General features: G+C 42.7%; 1 protein-coding gene across 1 annotated transcript in view; it reads right to left on the bottom strand.

Annotated features, from left to right (window-relative positions):
* Nucleotides 1–4,825: 4,825 nt before the first annotated feature.
* Tspan13 (tetraspanin 13) overlaps nt 4,826–19,596 on the bottom strand; it is a 28,689-nt gene continuing 13,918 nt past the window's right edge. Inside the window, exons 2-6 of the mRNA XM_052738344.1 lie at nt 14,616–14,783; nt 13,606–13,686; nt 11,880–11,993; nt 9,922–10,035; nt 4,826–5,879 (exon numbers count right to left, since the gene is read on the bottom strand). Coding sequence (XP_052594304.1) covers nt 5,805–5,879; nt 9,922–10,035; nt 11,880–11,993; nt 13,606–13,686; nt 14,616–14,783 — 552 coding nt within the window. The 3' untranslated portion in view covers nt 4,826–5,804. The remainder of the gene's footprint in view (nt 5,880–9,921; nt 10,036–11,879; nt 11,994–13,605; nt 13,687–14,615; nt 14,784–19,596) is intronic.

The following is a 19,596-nucleotide window of genomic DNA, read 5'->3' on the forward strand; positions in this document are numbered from 1 at the left end:
GTCAAAACTTAATCATGTTAGTTAAGTTTCCTGGGTATACATAGATATATTTAAATTAGGTAGGTAATCTTCAAACACTTCAAAGACCTACAGAATATGGCATTTAAAATGTTTTAAGAAGCCGGGCGGTGGTGGCACATGCCTTTAATCCCAGCACTCAGGAGGCAGAGCCAGGCGGATCTCTGTGAGTTCGAGGCCAGCCTGGTCTACGGAGCGAGATCCAGGACAGGTACCAAAACTACACAGTGAAACCCTGTCTCGAAAAAAACAAAAACAAACAAACAAATAAAATGTTTTAAGAACTTATACTTTTCTGGACATTGAGATATGTCTGCTCCTGGCAGTACCAATCTACTTCAGAGAAAATGATGGACACTGAAGAAACTCCATATGGAGTTTACTTTCCTTATGGCAAAAGTTAAGCCATTTGGGCAAGAAACTAATCTTGCCTGGACTGCTTGACAAAACGTTGTATTGACTGGACACGCAGGACCCATAGGAAGGTGACCACTGAACTTTGCAAGGCAAGATGGTCCTTTAGGTTCCTGCTTCACAGAAGAAACTGAAGTGACTGATGAACTTTGCCAGAATGGGTGGAACAGTCCTTCAAATTTCCTGCTTCACTGAAAGCTATGCCAGAGACTCTAGGCCTGTAGGCTGAAGATGGATGCCCCAACATTACAGAGGAACTTTGGGTGACTGTCCAGTCAGCCAGATGTTTCTGTCATTTCTAGAATTTTGGGAGTTACTTCCTGTTTACTTAGGTACTATTATATCCTTCTGGGGTCTTTGATGAAGTTGAAGACTAGATAGTTATAATCATAGTTTTCCTTAGTCATAATAAAAGATAAATTAGATATAAAATTTTAGACTCACAAAAATAGGATAGATGATAGAATATTTACTTTTGCCAAATACAAATAGACTAGATATTGTAACTGTAATTCTTGCTTGATAACTGTTTTGTTATATATAATTTTACTATGTTAAAGTTAAAACCTTCCTTTTGATTAGACAGAAAAGGGGAAGTGCTGTGGGATATCTTTCTGTATACTGTGAATATGTGCGGCTCCCATTGGATAATAAATAAAGCTGTTTGACCTATGGCAAGAAAGCTTACAGCCAGGTGGGAAATCCAAGAAGAGAAACAGAGAAAAGGGTAGTGTAGGGAGAGACGCCAGCCGCCGCCCAAGGAGCAACAAGATGCCAGCAGACTGGTAACGCCATGCCTATGTGGCAACATATAGATTAATAGGAATGAGTTAATTTAAGAGGAAAGAACTAGTTATCAAGAAGCTAAGGCCATAGGCCACACAGTTTGTAATTAATATAAGCCTCTGTGTAATCATTGTATAAGCAGCTGGACTGCAGGGCCAGGTAGGGCCAAGAAACTTCCAGCTACACCAGCTTGGTCTACACAGTGAGTTGCAGGGTAGCCAGGGATACATAGAAAGGTCTAATTTCAAAATTTAAAAAAAAGTTGATAACCTAGATCAGCTGTTAAGTCAACCACTGGGGTGACCCACTCCCAACTATTGCAGAACCAGTCTCATTCAAAGGATCATCTAAGCTGTTTTGATTTGGGTCTTGGGTTTGCTTGTTTTTTCCCCCCCTTGCGTTGAGTAATCTTATATAGCTAGTGAGGTTTTTCCATTATCACCACTGAGAATGGGACAGAGCAGGAAGGACAGAAAAAAGTTCTAAGCAAGACCAGGGTTCTCTTCAGTTAGTTTAAGAAACTGTGATCATGTCGGCTAACAGAAGGCCTCTTGCCAAGTTAGGACCTCACCTCTTCAAAAAGATACTGAAAGAAAGCAAAAGCGTTCCACCCTCCACAGGTGGCAGAGCCCATTCCTTGACACACACTTTAACTCTGGCAACTCCCTCAAGGACTCATTGAGGATGAATTTCCAAGACAGTTGTCCTCCAGAGAGCAGGGACAAGTAGCTGGATTCAAGCAGGGGAGTGTGGCTTCCCCCTTCCCAACTGTCTCAGCAAGCGGGCTCAAGGAGTGCTGTGCCCAGGTATGACAGAACATTCCAGAAAAACCGCAACACAGGCTAGGGAGATGGCACAGTGGCTAAAAGCACCCACTGCTCTTCAAGAGGATCCAAGTTCAGTTCCCAGCACCCACATCAGGCAGCTCAGAACTGTCTTTAACTCCAGACCCAGGGGATCCATCACCCTGGCTGCCATGGGCTCTGTACTGACATGCACATAACCCCCACACAAACACACAGGCACATAATTAAAAATTAATCTTAAAAATTAAAAGAAAAATGAAACTAGGACCGGCCTGTCCTTCACCATCTCTTCCCTCAAACACTGTTTGCATAAACCCCCCTAACCAGAAGCCTAGTAAAGTTGGTCATTAATGTTCAGGTCATCTCCAGTAAAACCATTCCTACACATTAGTCATGTCTACAGTTACAATGTGCTCTTCTATAAACGTCTCGTGGAAATGTGCTCCCGTCTCAGTATTTTCTCAGCTAAGAAGTAAAATAGTTTCACATATTTAACGTATTTATAAAGTGATGAATAAACTGAAGCAGGGTTAAACAAATATTTAGGAACAACGGAGGAGGGTTTGGCTCAAAGAAACCTGGGACTGAAAGCCAGATTTCTTCTCCCTCTCTGGAAGGTTCCGTCCGGTGGTATATTTTCAAGGTTGAGCATGCAGAACTGGTTTTCACAGCAAACACTAAGCTGCCCCCAGAGCACAGAGTACCGGAGATGAACTTCACCCACGGTGAGCTCAGATGTGAGAGAGGACAGACAGTCTTTTCCCCTGCACTAGCTGTCTTTCCCTGAGCTAAAACTTCACCCTTAACACCAAGGCTGACTGAGCAAAAGTTCTAAGGAGCATTCCTCTAAATGGAACATGTAAGCAGGGAATCGGAGAATGAACTGCTTAAGTAGTGAGCTCCTTTTCAAAGAGGTAAAAGGTTTGGATGGGAGGGAGGGAGGGAGGGTTCGCCATACAGTCACTGGCTGTAACTTGAGATCTGCGCGCGCGCGTGTGCACACACACACACACACACGCACACACACACACACACACACACACCCACACACCCGTCTCCAGGCACCACTCTCTGTGGCTGCATGCACACAGGAGAACCCATCCTGCATACAGGAGGAGCCTTGCCTGGGCTTCGTAGGCTCACAGCTGGGCCATTCAGGGAATGGGATGGGATGGAGCTGTTGAAAGGGCTTTCCAGTAGATGCTGAAACAGCATAAAATGGCAGATGTATGTCTTCAATACAGGGATCACAGCAGCATCATAGAAGGGAGTGGATAATCACCACCTTCAGATCCCAGGCCAAGAAAAAAGTCAGATTCATTTGACAGAGAATGTCCCAGCTCTTAAAACGTGCATCCTGACTGGCTAGTCATTTACTGTTCACTTATATAACTCAGCAATTTCAAAACCCTAATGATTCACCCTGGGCTGTGGTAGCACATGAGTTAGGAGAATCACCTTAGGTCTGAGGCTAGCCTGGGCTACAGAGAATTCAAAAACAGTCTATATAAAGCAAGACCCTGTCTCAAAAGACAAAATCCATAACAAACAAAAATACTTACCAGGGCCACCTGATTTAGAAAACAAAAACAAAAATAAATTTACTTTTCTTAGTGTGTGTGTGTGTGTGTGTGTGTGTGTGTGTGTGTGTGTGTGTGTGTGTGTGTGTGAATGTGTGCAGGTGCCTGAGTCCAGAGGCATCCGATCCCCCTGCAGCTACTAGAATTACAGACTACCAAGAGCCACCAATGTGGGTGCTGGGAACAGAACTCAGGTCCTCCTCAAAAGCAGAGCGCCTTCTCAACAGCTGAGCCATTTCTCTAAGCCCCCAGACCCTGACTTTGACTGGAACGAAGGCATTGCAATTAGAGCACAAACCAAATCACAGGCAAGCTATACGGGTCCCTGTGCAATGGCCTTTCCATTTACAGTCATTTACACCACAATCGAGTACGCCAGGGTTCCAGAACCTTGCCAGATACTTTGAACCGCAGCTGAGCAAGCAGAAAAAATACAGGAAAACCGAAAAAGAAAACAGAATTCAACATGCTCCTTTCATGAGTCACAGCTCCCATCTTACGGCATAAGCAGTTCTGCCCAGGTGGCCACAGTGCTCAGCATGACACCCTAGAAACAGCACGTTCTACTTCTGTACAAGACTTGCTAGCAGCAGAGTCATGGGAGAGTCAGACCAGCAAAATGCTCCAAAGTGCACTAATCTGCAGATCAACCCTTTACCAGCCTTCTTAGTCTAAAACTCACACACAAAAAAAAAATCAGCAGTAATGTATCACATGCTACTCCAAACCAAGACATAAAATTAACTGTCTCTAATGGAAATAATGCATGTACTCTTCCCATATAAATACCAGTGACTTCTCAAATAAATAAAACCACCTTTCTTATCATGAAGATAAAATTAACCACTGAAATAGTTCAATAAGGCATTTAGGGGCCAGGAGGTTGTTCAGCAGTAACAGTGCTTGCCACTCAGTCTGATGACCAAGTTTGATCCCTAGGACCCACCTACATAGTAAGAGAGAACCAAATCTTACAAACTGTCCTCTGATCGCCCCCCCCCCCCCACACACACACACGCACGATTTTATTTTTTAACCTAAGAAAGGATTTGAGGATAAGTACTAATAGACGTCATTGCTGGGAATTTATTTCCAAGCCTTGATTAAACACTATTTTGATGTACAACAGAAGGCCATCAAAGCAGAAGGAAAACGCCGACTTACCTCAGTTTACCAATGCTCCCAGTACCTCCTTTTGATTCAAACATCCATACACAAAGAAAGGTTTCCAGCTTTTAATTTTTAATGTAACATACAGAGCCACAAACAGCATTTCTCTCTCAATTTATGAGAGGTAGCACATTTAAATATGTTTGGATTTAACAACTTGCTGTCACAATACCAAGAAATACCAATAAAAAGTTATTTTTTAAGATGATCAAATATCTTTTTGTTACATAAGCCACATATTGATTGCAAGTTGCTTACCAATCTACAGTGTTTTGAACTTCAAATTATTAAAAAAAAAGACTGTCAGATTATGTAGATATACACACTATCTTCCTCAAACTCATCCCATTCTGAAAGCTGAAGATAACTGATACACACCAGAACATTTCCCAAATGGCACCTCCTTTGCCCTTGACTATAAATGTCAAAAACCAAACTTTAGTTTCCTAAGACACAGCTATTTCTAGAATACACAGATATAATCATGACAGACTACTAGAACTAAATGACTACTTCTATGTTAACACTTTTTACTATAGCGAAGCTTTCCTAAAAAGACAAAAAGTATAGAAAACTTAGATTTCTCCTAATGAACTGAATACAACAGACTCTCTTCCTTTCTGCCTTCATACACTTCAACTGTCTTCACTGGGAGCTGCCTGTACAGTCCAAGCTCTGTACAATTATCCTGGTGAAACGGAGATTCGGGTTCACAATATCATTCCCCCAGCGGGGCACCATACAGTTTTACAGCAGGTAAAAAGGCTAAGAAAGGCCACAGTGGACAGTGCCAGACACCAAGAACAGCAGATCACACGGACTACTGAAGCTCAGGAAACACCATGAATTTCAACTGCTTTTACAGCAATACCAACAAAACACATTTAGAGAAACGTAAGAGTGAAAATATTTAGTTCCACTGTTGATAATATAGTTTTCAGACACTGTTTCCTCTGTCAAATGAACACATTAGTTTAAGATAGAGAAAGTGAGCAAGATCAACATGGGAAAACTTTTCCTTGTTTTCTCATCAGAGGAAAGCACTCGGGTTGGCGCGAGGGTCTTTCTGGTTTCTGTATCTGTAGGTCAGCCAAACACCCAGGATCTGGAATTAAAACAAGAAAAATCAAGTGTTGTATAGATTTAATCAACAGAATAACTGAAACTTCTGAGTTGCTTTTGCTTTTTTATTTTGTTCAAAGAGGGGAGACACTTCAGGCAAATTGAAGGACAGGCCCTAATACACTGAAATATGAACACTGTGGTAGACTGCGTGCTGCCCGGACCCTGCAAGTGTTACTTTCTGAGATCAATGGCCCTTGGGCCGTGTGCTTATGCTAGGGAGAGGTCTTCCAGGTGGGCTAAGTGGTGCAGTCACTGTGGTCCTGAGGAGGGGAGCTGAGGTGGAGCAAGTGAGGGAAGAGAGACAAGGTGAAGACAGGGCAGGAAGGCAGAGGCACTGCGGGTTCTACACCGGCATCTGGATTTGAAGCTGGGACAGCAAGCTTGACTTTTCCATTTTGATCAACAGCCAAACGTAAACTCTGCATGTTTTTTGCATTTATTTGTATTGTTCTTAATTATGTGCATGTGTATATGTACAGGCGTGCCTCCCGGAGTTCAGAGGTACTGAAGCCCCCTGGAGCTTGAGTGACAGTGACTAGGAGCCACCTGACGTAGTCATCTCCAGGATAGCTGCCCTAAGCAGCAAGCATTCCTAACCCCTGAGCCATCTCTCCAGCCCTGTCAAGTATTTCTAATAACAAGAATATGTGGAGTCAGTTATTAAATCAAAAGTTGATAGATTCTTCTCAGAAGACAATTTACCAATACAAAATTTCATTCATTGTTTATTTGGATAGGCTCTCACTATATATATAGTCCAGGCTAGCCTGGAACTCAGAGAGATCCACCTGCCTCTGCTTCCCAAGTGCTATGATTAAAGGTGTGCACCACCAAGCCCAGCTTTTCAAAATTTCTTGACTATTCCCATACTGTGTCATATTTTATACCTAGAAATGCACCCCAAGAGGAAAGCAGGGTGCATGGAAACAACATTTCACACACAGGAGTCAACTGTGTAAATATTTACATATTAAAAGGGCATTAAGTGGTTGGGTTGACAAGATGGCGCAGTAGGTAAAGGCATTCGCTACAAGGCCTCATGAACTGAGGCCCTTGGCTTTGGCTGCCAAGACCCACGTGGTAGAGAAAGAGCAGACTCCCCAAAGCTGTCCCTGACCTTTACACATGCATCGTGGCACAAGTGCACCCACACCCAGATAATCACATAAATGTAAGCCAGGCAGCGGTGGTGGCGCACACCTTTAACCCCAGTACTCAGGAGGCAGAGGCAGGCGGATCTCTGAGTTCGAGGCCAGCCTGGTCTACAGAGTGAGTTTCAGGACACACAGGGCTACACAGAGAAACCCTGTCTCAAAAAAAAAAAAGTAAATAAAATAATTAATAAATGAATTGAGCTTTTTTTAAGAGGTGGGGTGGATGGCTTAGAAGGTGGAGGGACTTCTCCCGAAGCCTGATGCCCTGAGTTCAATCTTCAGAAACTAAATGATCCTGACACACCCACTGGGGCAATGCATGTCGCCCCCCAACACACACACTAAATACATGTAATTTTTTAAAAAGAAAATTAAACGGTCAACAGATTAAGTGATCCCACTTATGGCTAAATTCTAACCATACAAAACACAGAATGTTTGCAACTTCCTAAGGATGTCTGCTGCTCTTACAAATAGCCGACTGGGCTTCTATAGCTATACACACAAACTTCGTTAAAATAATTATTTGATTCATAGTCTTCTGTTAGCTATTTAAAACAGAAGTGTGATGTGGACATCTGAGGTTTCAATAATAATGACACATTGTCTTTTTCTAATAGGGCTATGACATATACTAATAATTTACCAATGGCTGCAAAACACTAGCTACCCCTTATGCACCAAGAAACGCTCAAAGCATTCCAAATTTTATATGCACTGGCTCCTTTAGTCTTAACACCAGAGGTGGCTACTATTGTTGTTATCCTCCTTAGAGGGTGAGCCACACAGCAAGATTAAATAACTTGCCCCTGGACACACAAGGAGGAAGTAGATGCACTCAGTTTCCAGCCCGGTCACTTCAGCTTCTGCTCTGTGCCATGGATCTCAACTGATCCAGCATATTGTTAGGAAGCAGAAGGGGCCCAAAGATTTATCAGGAAAATAAACGGCTTGAGGGCCAGAGAAACTGCTCAGCAGTTAAGAGAGAGTACATGCTACTCTTACAGAAGCCTGGAGTTAGATCCCACATCTAGTGGCTCACAACTGTCTATATCTCCAGATGCAGAGCATCTGACACCCTCTTCTGGCCTCCAGTGACATCCACACTCATGTGCATATGCCTACACATAGGCACACATTCATGCACATAATTAAAAATAAACCTTTAAAAGTTGCTTCTAAATAGCTTTGTGTATTCATTTTATGTTGCTACATAATTATTTCCATGAAATAAAATACTACATATGGAATTTTTTTTAGTTAAAAGCAAATTTTAAAACTGTCATGGTGACTCATGCCTATAATACTAGCACCCAGGAGGCTGAGACAAAGAGGATTTAAGACCAGTGGGGGCTATACAGTAAGACCCTGCCTCAAAAACAAGAATTTTTTCTTGATACATATTACCAACTCAGAAGCATCAAGAAATGTTCACAGATATTGAGAGTTTAAAACAGAATTAGCATTCTGGTCCTGTTTACTAATATATAAAAGTTTGCTAATTAGTTCAAATACATTAATGTAATATAAATATATACAAATAATGACAGTAGCTACCTTCAGGTTTTAGAAAGGCAGCAGCAGAGGAAAAGGGGGACGCTTCTGTTCATTCCCACCAGCCTGCCTTGGCGATGGCAGTTACATCATCTGCCGCCAGGCACCACAGGTGCGCGCATTTCCACCGCCCAAGTGTCCCTCCGTCACGTCTCTCTCGCTCCTCTCGGGCCTGTTCTGTCTGTCTGCCTGTCTGCCTCTCATGTCCCCACTCCGAGATGGCCTTCTGCTCTTCCCCTTCCCCTCCCCCAATTTCTCGCATTAGACCTGTTCCTTGTGCAGTTTCTCAGCGGCACACCTCGGCAGGGCACACCACAGCAGGGCACACCTCGGCAGGGCACACCACACCACAGCAGGGCACACCTCGGCAGGGCCGCCAAAGGTCCCCTTTCCACCGCTTTCTACCCCTTCCGTGTCAGGCAAATTTTTTTTAAAGTTGAAAGTAATACAATTTTTATATTTTTATTTTTGAGATTACAATATAATTACATTTCTCCCTTTCTTTCTTCTCACCAAACTCTTCCATATACCCCTCCTCAATCTCCTTTAGATTCATGGCCTCTTCTTTCATTAATTGTTATTGCATGCATAAATATATACGCCTATTCCTAAACATAATCTTCTCAGTCCATATATGCTATTCTATGTATGTTTTCAGGGCTGACTATTTGGTATTGGATGACCAGTTAGTGAACTCCTCTCGGGGAAAGATCACCCCACTTCTGCCACTATCAGTTTTCTTCAGCTACAGGGGCAATTTTTTTTTTTCCAGAGACAGGGTTTGTCTGTGTAGCCCTGGCTGTCCTGGAACTTGCTCTGTAGACCAGGCTGGCCTTGAACTCTGAGATCCACCTGCCTCTGCCTCCAAAGTGCTGGGATTAAAAGTGTGTGCCACCATAGCACAGCAATAAGGGCAATTCTTAAAAGCAAATCTTTACATGCATATATGCATATGTGTGCATTATAGTATTATACATTAGCATATATTAAGTAATATAAATGTTCTACTTAGGAAGAAATCAAACTATAACTTATTGTGTAAATCTAGAAAGAAAAAGAAAGTTCAGAGCTAACTCCCCCAATCTCTTTTCATTTATTACAATTTACACAGGACAAACAGATCAAGAATGGTACTCCATCATAAAGTTTATACAAGATTTGCCAGAGTCTGATTCCAAACTAGGCTGTTCCTAGCTTCCTGTGTAGTGACCTCAAGGAAAGGAGTTTTTGCGTGTTAGGTGTTCTACCGAAGTGCAATGCTCTGTCCTCTAGACATAAAAACAAAACTCCCCATCACAAAGGGAGAGGACAAACCTCTGTAAAACTGAAGAAGAGGCCAATGCCACCAACAAATCTCAAAACATCTCCAGCATATGCTCCAATTATGGGGGAGCATGGTAAGCACTTATGTCCAATTTTAGCACAGGTCTGTATGGATAAAAGAAAAGACTTGTTACTTCAGAGTACATTGATTAAAAAAATACACAAATAAAAACTACATCCAATTAGAGTATGGATTTTAAATTGTGTGTAAATTTCCAAGATGGTCATATGCTTTGTAGGATCCATCTCTTTCTAGGAACTATAAATATGATGGGTAGATGTCCAGATTGCATTGTGTAAGACTCCATTCTTCCAGACCAGAGAGATTCTCATGCCTACTTGCATGCACTGTAAGATACCTAAGTATGTCCCCCATAAACTCCTCTATTTGAACGGTTGGTTACCAGGGAATGGAACAGTTTGAAAGGATTACAAGGATCAGGGGTGGCCTTGTTGGAGAAAGTGTGTCACTAGGGGGTGGGTTTTCAGGTTTCAAAAGCCCACGCTAAGCCCAGTTATCTCTCTAAATATATGTATACACACACACACACACACACACACACACACACACACACACCCTGCCTGCAGATTGGAATGTAACTCTCAAGTACTTTTCCAGCACCATGTCTGCAGGCCACACTGTTCCCCTTCACAATGACAAGTGGAATAAACCTCCGAAACTGTAAGCAAGCCCCCAACTAAATGCTTTCTCTAGTAAAACTGTCTTAATCATGGCATCTCTTCACAGAAATAAAACTAATGGTGACTAAGACACCAGCTGACAGCCACCAAGCAATCAGGACAGTCCTAAAAGAAAAGTGAGTCCACAACAACCACCGAGCAAGAGGGAGGACACACACCAAGCCTCGAGTGAATGTCAGTCTCCACAGACACCTCATTTCAGCATCATGAGACTCTGGTGTTAACTGTCAGCACGACAAAATCTAGAATCACCTGCAAGACAGGGCTTTGTGAGGGGTTGTCTTGAATATGTTATGAATAAGAACATTTTAATATGTGGGAAGAACCACCTTGATGGATTCTCCCTGGAGAGGGGATCCAGGGCTGCGTGTGAAGAGGGAATGAGAACTGACGTGGCTGCATGCATTCCTTGTCCTCACATGTGACAGTACCAGCTCCCTCGAGCTCCTGCAGCTGTGACTTTCCCATGACGATAGACTGCAACCTGGAGCTACAAGCTAAAATTGCTTTGGGCTGGTATGAGATGATAAACAGATAATTGTCTTAGGCCACGAGTTTTGTGGTTAACATGTTACATAACAGTGGAAAGTTAATACAGACCCATGTAAAGAAACAGCTTCACAAAGGCCTCAGTGAAGAGACATACACAACTCAGGGCTCAGACAGATCGTAAAGGAGTTGTCCCAAAATATAAACATACATGAACATTCCAGGTGAGCCAGGCCCTGAGCTATCCACAAAGGACTGGGGTTGGAGTTAGGTGGTCCAGTCTGGCAGGAAACATCAGGATGGATCCCACTGGTCCATCAGTAGCTCAACTTCAAACACAATGAGGGAGAGATTGTGGAAGAAGAGGAAGAGGAGAGTGGTTTTATGTGTCTTCTACCTTGGAGATGTAGAGCTAGTTAAGAGAGCCTGTTTAATGTAGACCCTTCTCTTGCTACCTCCCTAGCACACTGCAAAGATGGAGATCTCTGAGACTGATCATTTCTCTCTCACAACTTGGTACAGGAAAGAGCTGAATGAGAAAGAATTACAGGCAAGAAAATAAATGCAGTATGTCCCCCTAAACATGGAGTGGGCAAGTGTGACAGCAGTGCATATGGAAACTATAATCGGAGCATATGTCAAACAATTAAAATATAATTCAGCATCAGAAAGCCCACTTCTTCTTTGTTAATCATTATTAAACTGTATGCAACACATTCAAAAAAAAAAAAAAAAGAACTTTCATAGTTTGGACTTACAGCCGGGCAGGTGTCATTTGGGTTATAACTTCGGAAGCCACAGCAGTTCAAGTTCCTCTGGAGGTCATTCCGAGCACTTGCTGTATTGTTCCAACCAACCTCCAGCAGCTGACCCTATGAAACGCAGTTCATAGACGCATTAAAATATATCATCCCCACATAAACTACAAGTGCTGAGTGCTGCAGAATAGTATTCTAAGATCTGTTGCATTTGTTTATGCTGTGGAACATTTGCTTTAATGATGCAAAGATATGTGTCATTCTTTATGTTGCATTTGTTTAACTCTGTGAAGTTGTGTTACTTGGACTGTCTAAAACACCTGATGGTCTAATAAAGAGTTAAACAGCCAGTAGCAAGGCAGGAGAAAGGATAGGCGAGGCTGGCAGGCCGAGAGAATAAATGGGAGGGAGGCAAGAAAAATCAAGGAGCAAGGAAGCAAGAGAGATCGAGGAGTGAGAAAAGAAGGGGGCCAGCCACAGCCACACAGCCACACAGCCAGCCATGGAATAAGAAGGAACGAAAGGGGCTGGAGGGATGGCTCAGCGGTTAAGAGCACTGCTTGTTCTTCCAGAGGTCCTGAGTTCAATTCCCAGCAACCACATGGTGGCTCACAACCATCTGTAATGAGATCTGGTGCCCTCTTCTGGTCTGCAGGTGTACATGCATTTAGAGCACTGTATATGTAATAAATAAATCTTAAAAAAAAAAAAAGGCATACGCTAAAAAAAAAAAAAAAGAAGGAACGAAAGGTAAAAAGAAACAGAGAAAGGAAAAAGCTCAGAGTCAAAAGGCAGACAGGATAATTTAAGTTAAGAAAAGCTGGCAAGAAACAAGCCAAGCTAAGGCCCGGCATTTATGAATAATAATAAGCCTCTGTGTGCTTATTTGGGAGCTGGGTGGTGGGCCCCCAAAAGAGCTGAAGAGCCAGAAAGCAAAACCAACCAACAACAATGGAGAGCCCACAGTTAGCAGTAGAGTGTACATGAAATCAATAGTCTCTATAAAACAACTGCAACTTTTCAAAAGCTTATCCCTTGGGCTGAAAAAAAAAAAAAAAAAAGAAAAGAAAACAGTCCTGGGTTTTTACAAGCAATTTAAAAACAGTACTTGGTTCAAAGGCATAATTCTCTAAGTATAACAATACAAAGTTTCAGTTGCTCCAAGACAGAAACCCATTTTTTTCTCTACAAATTAAGAGCTTAAAGGGGGGGAGGGAAAATAAAATAAAATTAAAAAAAAAAAAAAGAGCAATGGCTACAAGGTAACCACAGACCCCGTGGACACTGCACAGCAGTGGGGAAGAAGAGGCAACATCTTCTAACAACAGCAGTTTTCACGGAGAGTTAAGTCTTACTTAAGATACAACTTAGCAAGACCCAAGGGCACTTCCCCTGCGATCCTTCCCACTAACCTCAGGACCAAGAAAATAGGTAGCAGGGCAAAATGACATTCTTGGCAAAAAAAGAAATAGTTATCCTCCAGTCATTTCCTCCCATCTTTTCATATTTATGCTATGTTGTATAATAAAGTAAAAAAAATAAAATAAAATAAACCTTCATTCAGCTGGGCAGTGATGCATTCCTTTGATACCAGCACTCAGGAGGCAGAGGCAGGTGGATCTCTGTGAGTTTGAGGACAGCCTGGGCTACACAATTCTAGAACAAAACCGGAGCTACACTGTGAGATCCTGGCTCAAAAACAAAACAGAAAATTATCTTTACTTACCTGTTGGTCCCGATTCAGAGCTAGACAAGCACAAGACACCGAAAACTGAACAATAAACACAAGCAGGAGAATAATCATATACTGAGAGTTACAAGTTAAGGACTATTTTACTTTATTTTATTATTGCACTTGCTTATTCACTATATGTGTGAGTGTGGCAGGCATGGGGGCATGCACACATGAGTACATCTGCATGTGCCACGCTGTTCATGCAGAGGACAACTTGCAGGAGTCAGTTCTCGCCTACCACCAGGTGAGCACTGGGGACTGAACTCTGGTTATCAGATTTGGCAGCAAGTGCTGTAGGGACTCTGCAAATGCCCTAAAAGAGCATAAAGCAGGAATGTTGACATAACTTTCAAGTACACGCTAAGCAATTCACCTAGAAACTAAGACAATGTTACCTAAAGTTCAAAGTGATACAGTGTAACTATAAATTCATTTAGAAAAAAATAAATAATTATATACACCAGGCATGGTGGTTAACACGTGTAATCCCACGAGGACTACCCAAGCTTGAGATCAGCCTAGTCTACAGAGACCCTGTCTCAAAAAGAAAGAGAGGGAGCATTATATTTTAAAAAGCTCACATCCAAAATGAAATACAAATTCTGCAACCTGTAAATAAAAAAAAAGGTATAGACACATGTATAAGCTTTCTCAAAAGTAAATCTAGAGAATACACTGTTAAATTCTCAACCAAATATTAATGTGTTAGGAAGGCCCAGAAGTGAAGAAATGAGTTCAATTTAACTCTGAATTTGCAAAAGAAAATCAGAATTATGCCCAACTTACAGAACACTTCATGATGTGATCAGGAAGGGTTGGGGATAACTAAACATAAGGCTTTTTCCTTAGAGATATTCCTAAATTGTCTTTCTAAGGGTTACTTCCTGGCAATGAATTCCCTAATGATAATATTAAAGTAGTAGCAACCATTGGAACATAATCGATAATGAGTGAAAACTTCCCCTGGTTGAGGTAAAAATCCCGATTTTTAAAAAGGATACAAAAAACAGCAACACCTGATGATGTTTTACGGCGCCAATCAGCCCCACCAATGCAATCAGGAACAGGAAGATGCCCACAGCAATGACCACGCCCACCACTCGGAGACTGGAGATCAGCCCAAAGCCAATGCCCCAAGCAGCAATCCCAATGAGTAGCAGACTGACCAGCTGTGGAGAGAAAGAAAGGTTCAATTATACATCGCCAGCACTGTCCAGGTGTTTACATCTTAGTAACCATGCCAGGAGTCTCTCAGGGTCTCCAAGGTGTTGGTTCCAGAACCTGCCACATATAGCAAATTCAAGTTTCCTATAAAAAGTTGTCATATTTTTGTAACTTCTGATATTCTCCTTTAAACATCGAACCAACCACCTCTGGATACTCCGACTAGCTAATGCCATGTGAAGCCTATGCAAGGTTACTCAAATTGTCAGAGGTATAGTAACAAGAACAAAATCTGTGTTTATGAAGCAATTTTTGATGCAGTTGATGGAATCCATGAATGTGAAACCCATAGATACAGAAAGCTGGCTGAAACACACAAACCTCCATGGATACTATTGTTTTAATCTAATGTAACCGTCAATTATGCTTTTTTAAAAATAATAACAATAATCCCGAAAGCAACCATAGAGTCTCAGAGGTCATCTGGATTACAAGGCTTACTCGAGAGCAACTGTACGCTAGGACAGTACCAGCACACGTAAAACGAGGCAACAACACGTCTCAGTCCGTGATTCTGATCTGTTCACATGAAAACGGTCTATCTTTGCCTTCACAACCCAGCTGGTCTGCCGCCCCCTCCGTCCTCCCACTCCCCAAAAGGCTCAGCCAATCCTCCCTCCCCGGCAAGCTGTGCTCCTCGAATATGAAGCTACTGTTCCCTTCCTTGCCAATCTGGTCCCATATCTGTCTCTGCAGGAGCAAGAGGCAATTCACAAGTACTCCTACGTTCTTACCTCCAGGTACCCTGGGACTTTCAGGCTCGAGCTCTGGAGAACACTTGAGATTGTTTCCAGAACCATTGTAGAAGTTAATCATCATCAACAACAAGTACGTGAAAACAGAGAAGGCCAAGTGGCCACTAAAGCCATCCAGATGCAAACAGGGTAGGAGAGGTCAGCTCTTGAAAATGAAATGGCATTTGAGCAAGAAGCAATCAGGTCAGGCGCCAGTCCTTTTATTTATAGTTTGTCAAACACCATCACGAGAGCTAGCACACCTGTGTGCAACAGGAATTACAAAACTCCAAGCTGCAATTACCTCAAAAAAACAAAGGAATGGTAAACCACACAGGGACTATAGTTAGCCCACAGAAGACATATCTGCTTAACCAGGTTTCAGAGAAGGGTGGAGGAGGTTTGCAGAGCAGGGCAGAATGCCTTTAGTACATGTGTGGTCAATCATCTCCTGGAGTAATGTGGTAGTGTAATGGAAAAATCAAAAATTTTCCAGTTTGGAAAAATCAAAATTCAAAACTAGATTTTTCTGGCATCGTATTACTGGAAGGCCTGGTAAACTCTGTTTAGAAGTGTATAAATTACCATTTGAAATTGTCCTGCTAATATCCATCATTGTTTATGTGTTAAACAATACTAAACATGCTTTATATGCACTAGTTAGAAAAAGATACTCTTTAAATATCTTTTTATAATATATTGTTTAAATATATGCACTGGTTAAAAAAAGATATGTAGAGATACAAAGAAAACTGCCAAATAATGTTCATCTATTTATATTTTTATCCAAAACATTTTCTTTTTGGAATCTTGGTCAAAGAGCCAAAACATAAGCAAAGAAATCACCTGTAGGACCACAGAATCAGTCTCTGGTGACAGGGACCTGGAGGCCGTCACCACTGTGGCTTGTACACAGAGAACCATGAAAACGTTCCCTCAGGTGCCAAGTCTCTTCCTCAACTGCTCCTCACAGTGCTCCGACATCGCTCCCGCAGGGTCACCTCACAATTTTAAACAATGGTGACCTGAGAAAAAGTCCTCTGCCCCTTCACAAGTGATCTTCCTTCTGACTTTGTAATATCCGAACAGAGCACATTTCCTGTCACAACCAGTAAGAGCAGACGCCTGAGGGAGGTGTGAGGAAGGGCCTCACCTCTTCCTGGCTTAGCATCACCGCTGTATCTTGGTGTGGGGCACAGACGGCAGTCCACAAACACACACATCAGAGTAGCTAGCTGCAGTAGTTAGGGGTCTCCAGAAGCAGAACCAATAGAAAATATGTGCATCTATATCTATTTATCAAAAGAAAATGAGACTTGGACAAGAGAAGTTTTAAAGATGTGGCCTACACAACTGTGACTGACTGGGCAGAAATCTGTGGGGCCCAGGACGGTGGAAACAGAGCAGAACACCCTTTTCCTTCGGAAACTTCAGTGGATGTAGATAAAGACTTCCCACCCACACCGTGGAGGGTAGTCTTGATTCTCTTCATCAACTGACTGTAAGTGCCGGTCATGGTTACAAAATACTTACAGTTGGCGCCATGGCCTGTGTCCACGGTAACACAGATTCCTCATCCCGCCTGCTAACACCAAGTTCTGGGTGGGAGGCTCGCTCACTAACTCAGATGAACTCATGGGACAAGACCACCAATCTGCATTTCATTCAATATAAAAAGCATCCTTCCAGACTAGGAACATGGTTCAGCTGGTAAAAACACTTGCCACATAAGCCTGACACCCTAGTCTGCTCCAAATGCACTGGCGTCTGCTGTTATCTCAACACTCCTCACAGAAGAGGAGAGAATCAGCTGGAACCATCAGGTCATGTGACGCGGAATACACAACACAGCCACAGAGCGAGACACGACCTCGGCAGGGTGGAGGCTAGAGGCAGTCCCCAAGAGCTGTCCTCTGGTCTCCACACCCACACTGGGTGGCACACGGGTGTGCACAGGAGGCTTTAAAAAATCCTTCCGAAATCATGCCAAATCCTTACTTTATTAACAGGATTTTTTTAAAAATTAAGAATATTGAAAGTTCAGTATTCTTAAGTATTAAACTAAAGACTAAGTGAAAGACTTAAAGACGGGACATATGACAGAGCAGAAATTGCAAGTGTTTTCTGTTAACCTGGTTGTGCAGGTCACAGCCCTGCGCAATCACTCAGTTCCAATACTGTCCGCAGCACGGAACACACGTGCACACGGAAGAGCAGGGCTGTGCTGGCACCACCCCCATCTTTCAGTTTTATGGGGCTCAAGTTTTGAGTTTTGTTTTGTTTGGGAGTTTTGTTGTTGTTTAGGTTTTGCTTCGTTTTTGCTGGAAGGATTTTAGAATGGTGGCAATGAGGTCAGGTAGCTCAGGCTAGCCTCGAAATCAGGATTCTCTTGCCATGGCTTCCCAAGTACTGAGATGACAGGCGCCTGCCACCTCAGCCATCAACACTTTCTCTTCAGACTGTGGAGTCTACGATCATGAATTTTCATGTATCACAAAGTATTTTTCTTCCTTTGATTTTTTTTTTTTCTGATTATTTAAGAATGTGAATCCAGGCCAACAGGTTGATACCTCAGCAAGCAAGGGTGACTGCTGCCAGGTGAACTCAGACAACCTGAGTTCAATTGCCAGGACTCACATGGTAGGAAGAGAGAACTCCCACAGCCCTGGAAACTGTCCTCTGAACTGTACACGTGTGTTGGGGTGCACACACACACACACACACACACACACACACACACACACACACACACACGAAATAAGCTGTTAAATCAAATAAATATTATTTTATTGTAATGAACTCTCAAATAAAAACACCATGCATCTGCACTAAGGTAGCCATTTGAACTTAAAAAAAAAAAAAAACTGTGAAACTATTCTTGGCTAGCATGCTATACCAAAGACCATGGGATGGATTTAGTTCGTAGGCTGTCATTCACTGACCTTTGCTCTAGAAGTCAATAGAGAAACAAATGAAAGTTCACAAGAGGACAAATAATCACTGTGTTAGAGGGTTTTACAAAGTGTGTCACAGTATACATTAAAAACAAAAAGCCACAAACCCTAGGTAAACATAAGCCAAAGAATGCAAAGAAAAGAAACTATAATAAAGTGCACTCCCTTTATGAGATGAGGTGTCCCCCTGGTACCCCAACTGGCTCCTACGTCCATCCCAGACTCGAGCAATCCTCTGTGACTACAGGAGTACACCACAGTGCCCAGCTCCAAAGGCCAATGTCCACAGTGTGAGTATTTCAGATGGGACAAGAGGATTTTGAAGATGAGATTCAACTGAGAATCTCAAGATAGGGTTATTCTGGATTATCTGACTAAGACTTAAATAGTTCCAGAGTCCTTACAAGAGGCAGGAGGAGGGTTCAAGTCAGAGAAGGACTTTGCTGAGGGAAAGCAGGGTGTAGTCTGAGAGGTTTGGGACAGACAGCACACTGCTGGTGTTGAAGGCAGAAGAAGAGTTCTATGCCAAGGAATGCAAGGATCGGGTTCTAGGAAACAGACTCTGAGATCTGCAGCGACTTCTGATGTCTGGTGCAGAGACTATACCTTTGTATTAGGCCACTACACGTGCAGTAACTGGTTACCAACAGGAAACAACCTTTGGTGGTTTTGAAAGTTTGTCTGATCAGAACAATGGGAAGAGACTGGAAAGCGTATCACAGACACAACAGAACCCAGGATGATGCAGTGCCTTTGAGGGCAGGCATTCCTGCCTGGCTTACCACAGGCAGTTCTGAACTACCAGGAAATCTTCCTATAGGGACATGACAGCCACACTTGCAATCCCGGAACTTGGGAGCCTGAAGCAGGAGGATTTCCAAGAGTTCAAGACCAACCAGACTATGTAACAAGTACCAAACTAACAGCCAGACCTCCATTATAAGACCCTGCCTCTGGCGGGGAAAAATGGGCTGGCAAGGCGGCTCAGCCATTTAGAGCACTTGCTGCTCTTCAGAGGCCCCAGGTTCGATTCTTGGCACCTATGGCAGATCATAACCTGTAACTCCAGG

This window comes from Peromyscus californicus, unplaced genomic scaffold, assembly GCF_007827085.1.
Source record: "Peromyscus californicus insignis strain IS unplaced genomic scaffold, ASM782708v3 Scaffold_15__1_contigs__length_86483966, whole genome shotgun sequence".
Classification (NCBI taxonomy): domain Eukaryota; kingdom Metazoa; phylum Chordata; class Mammalia; order Rodentia; family Cricetidae; genus Peromyscus; species Peromyscus californicus.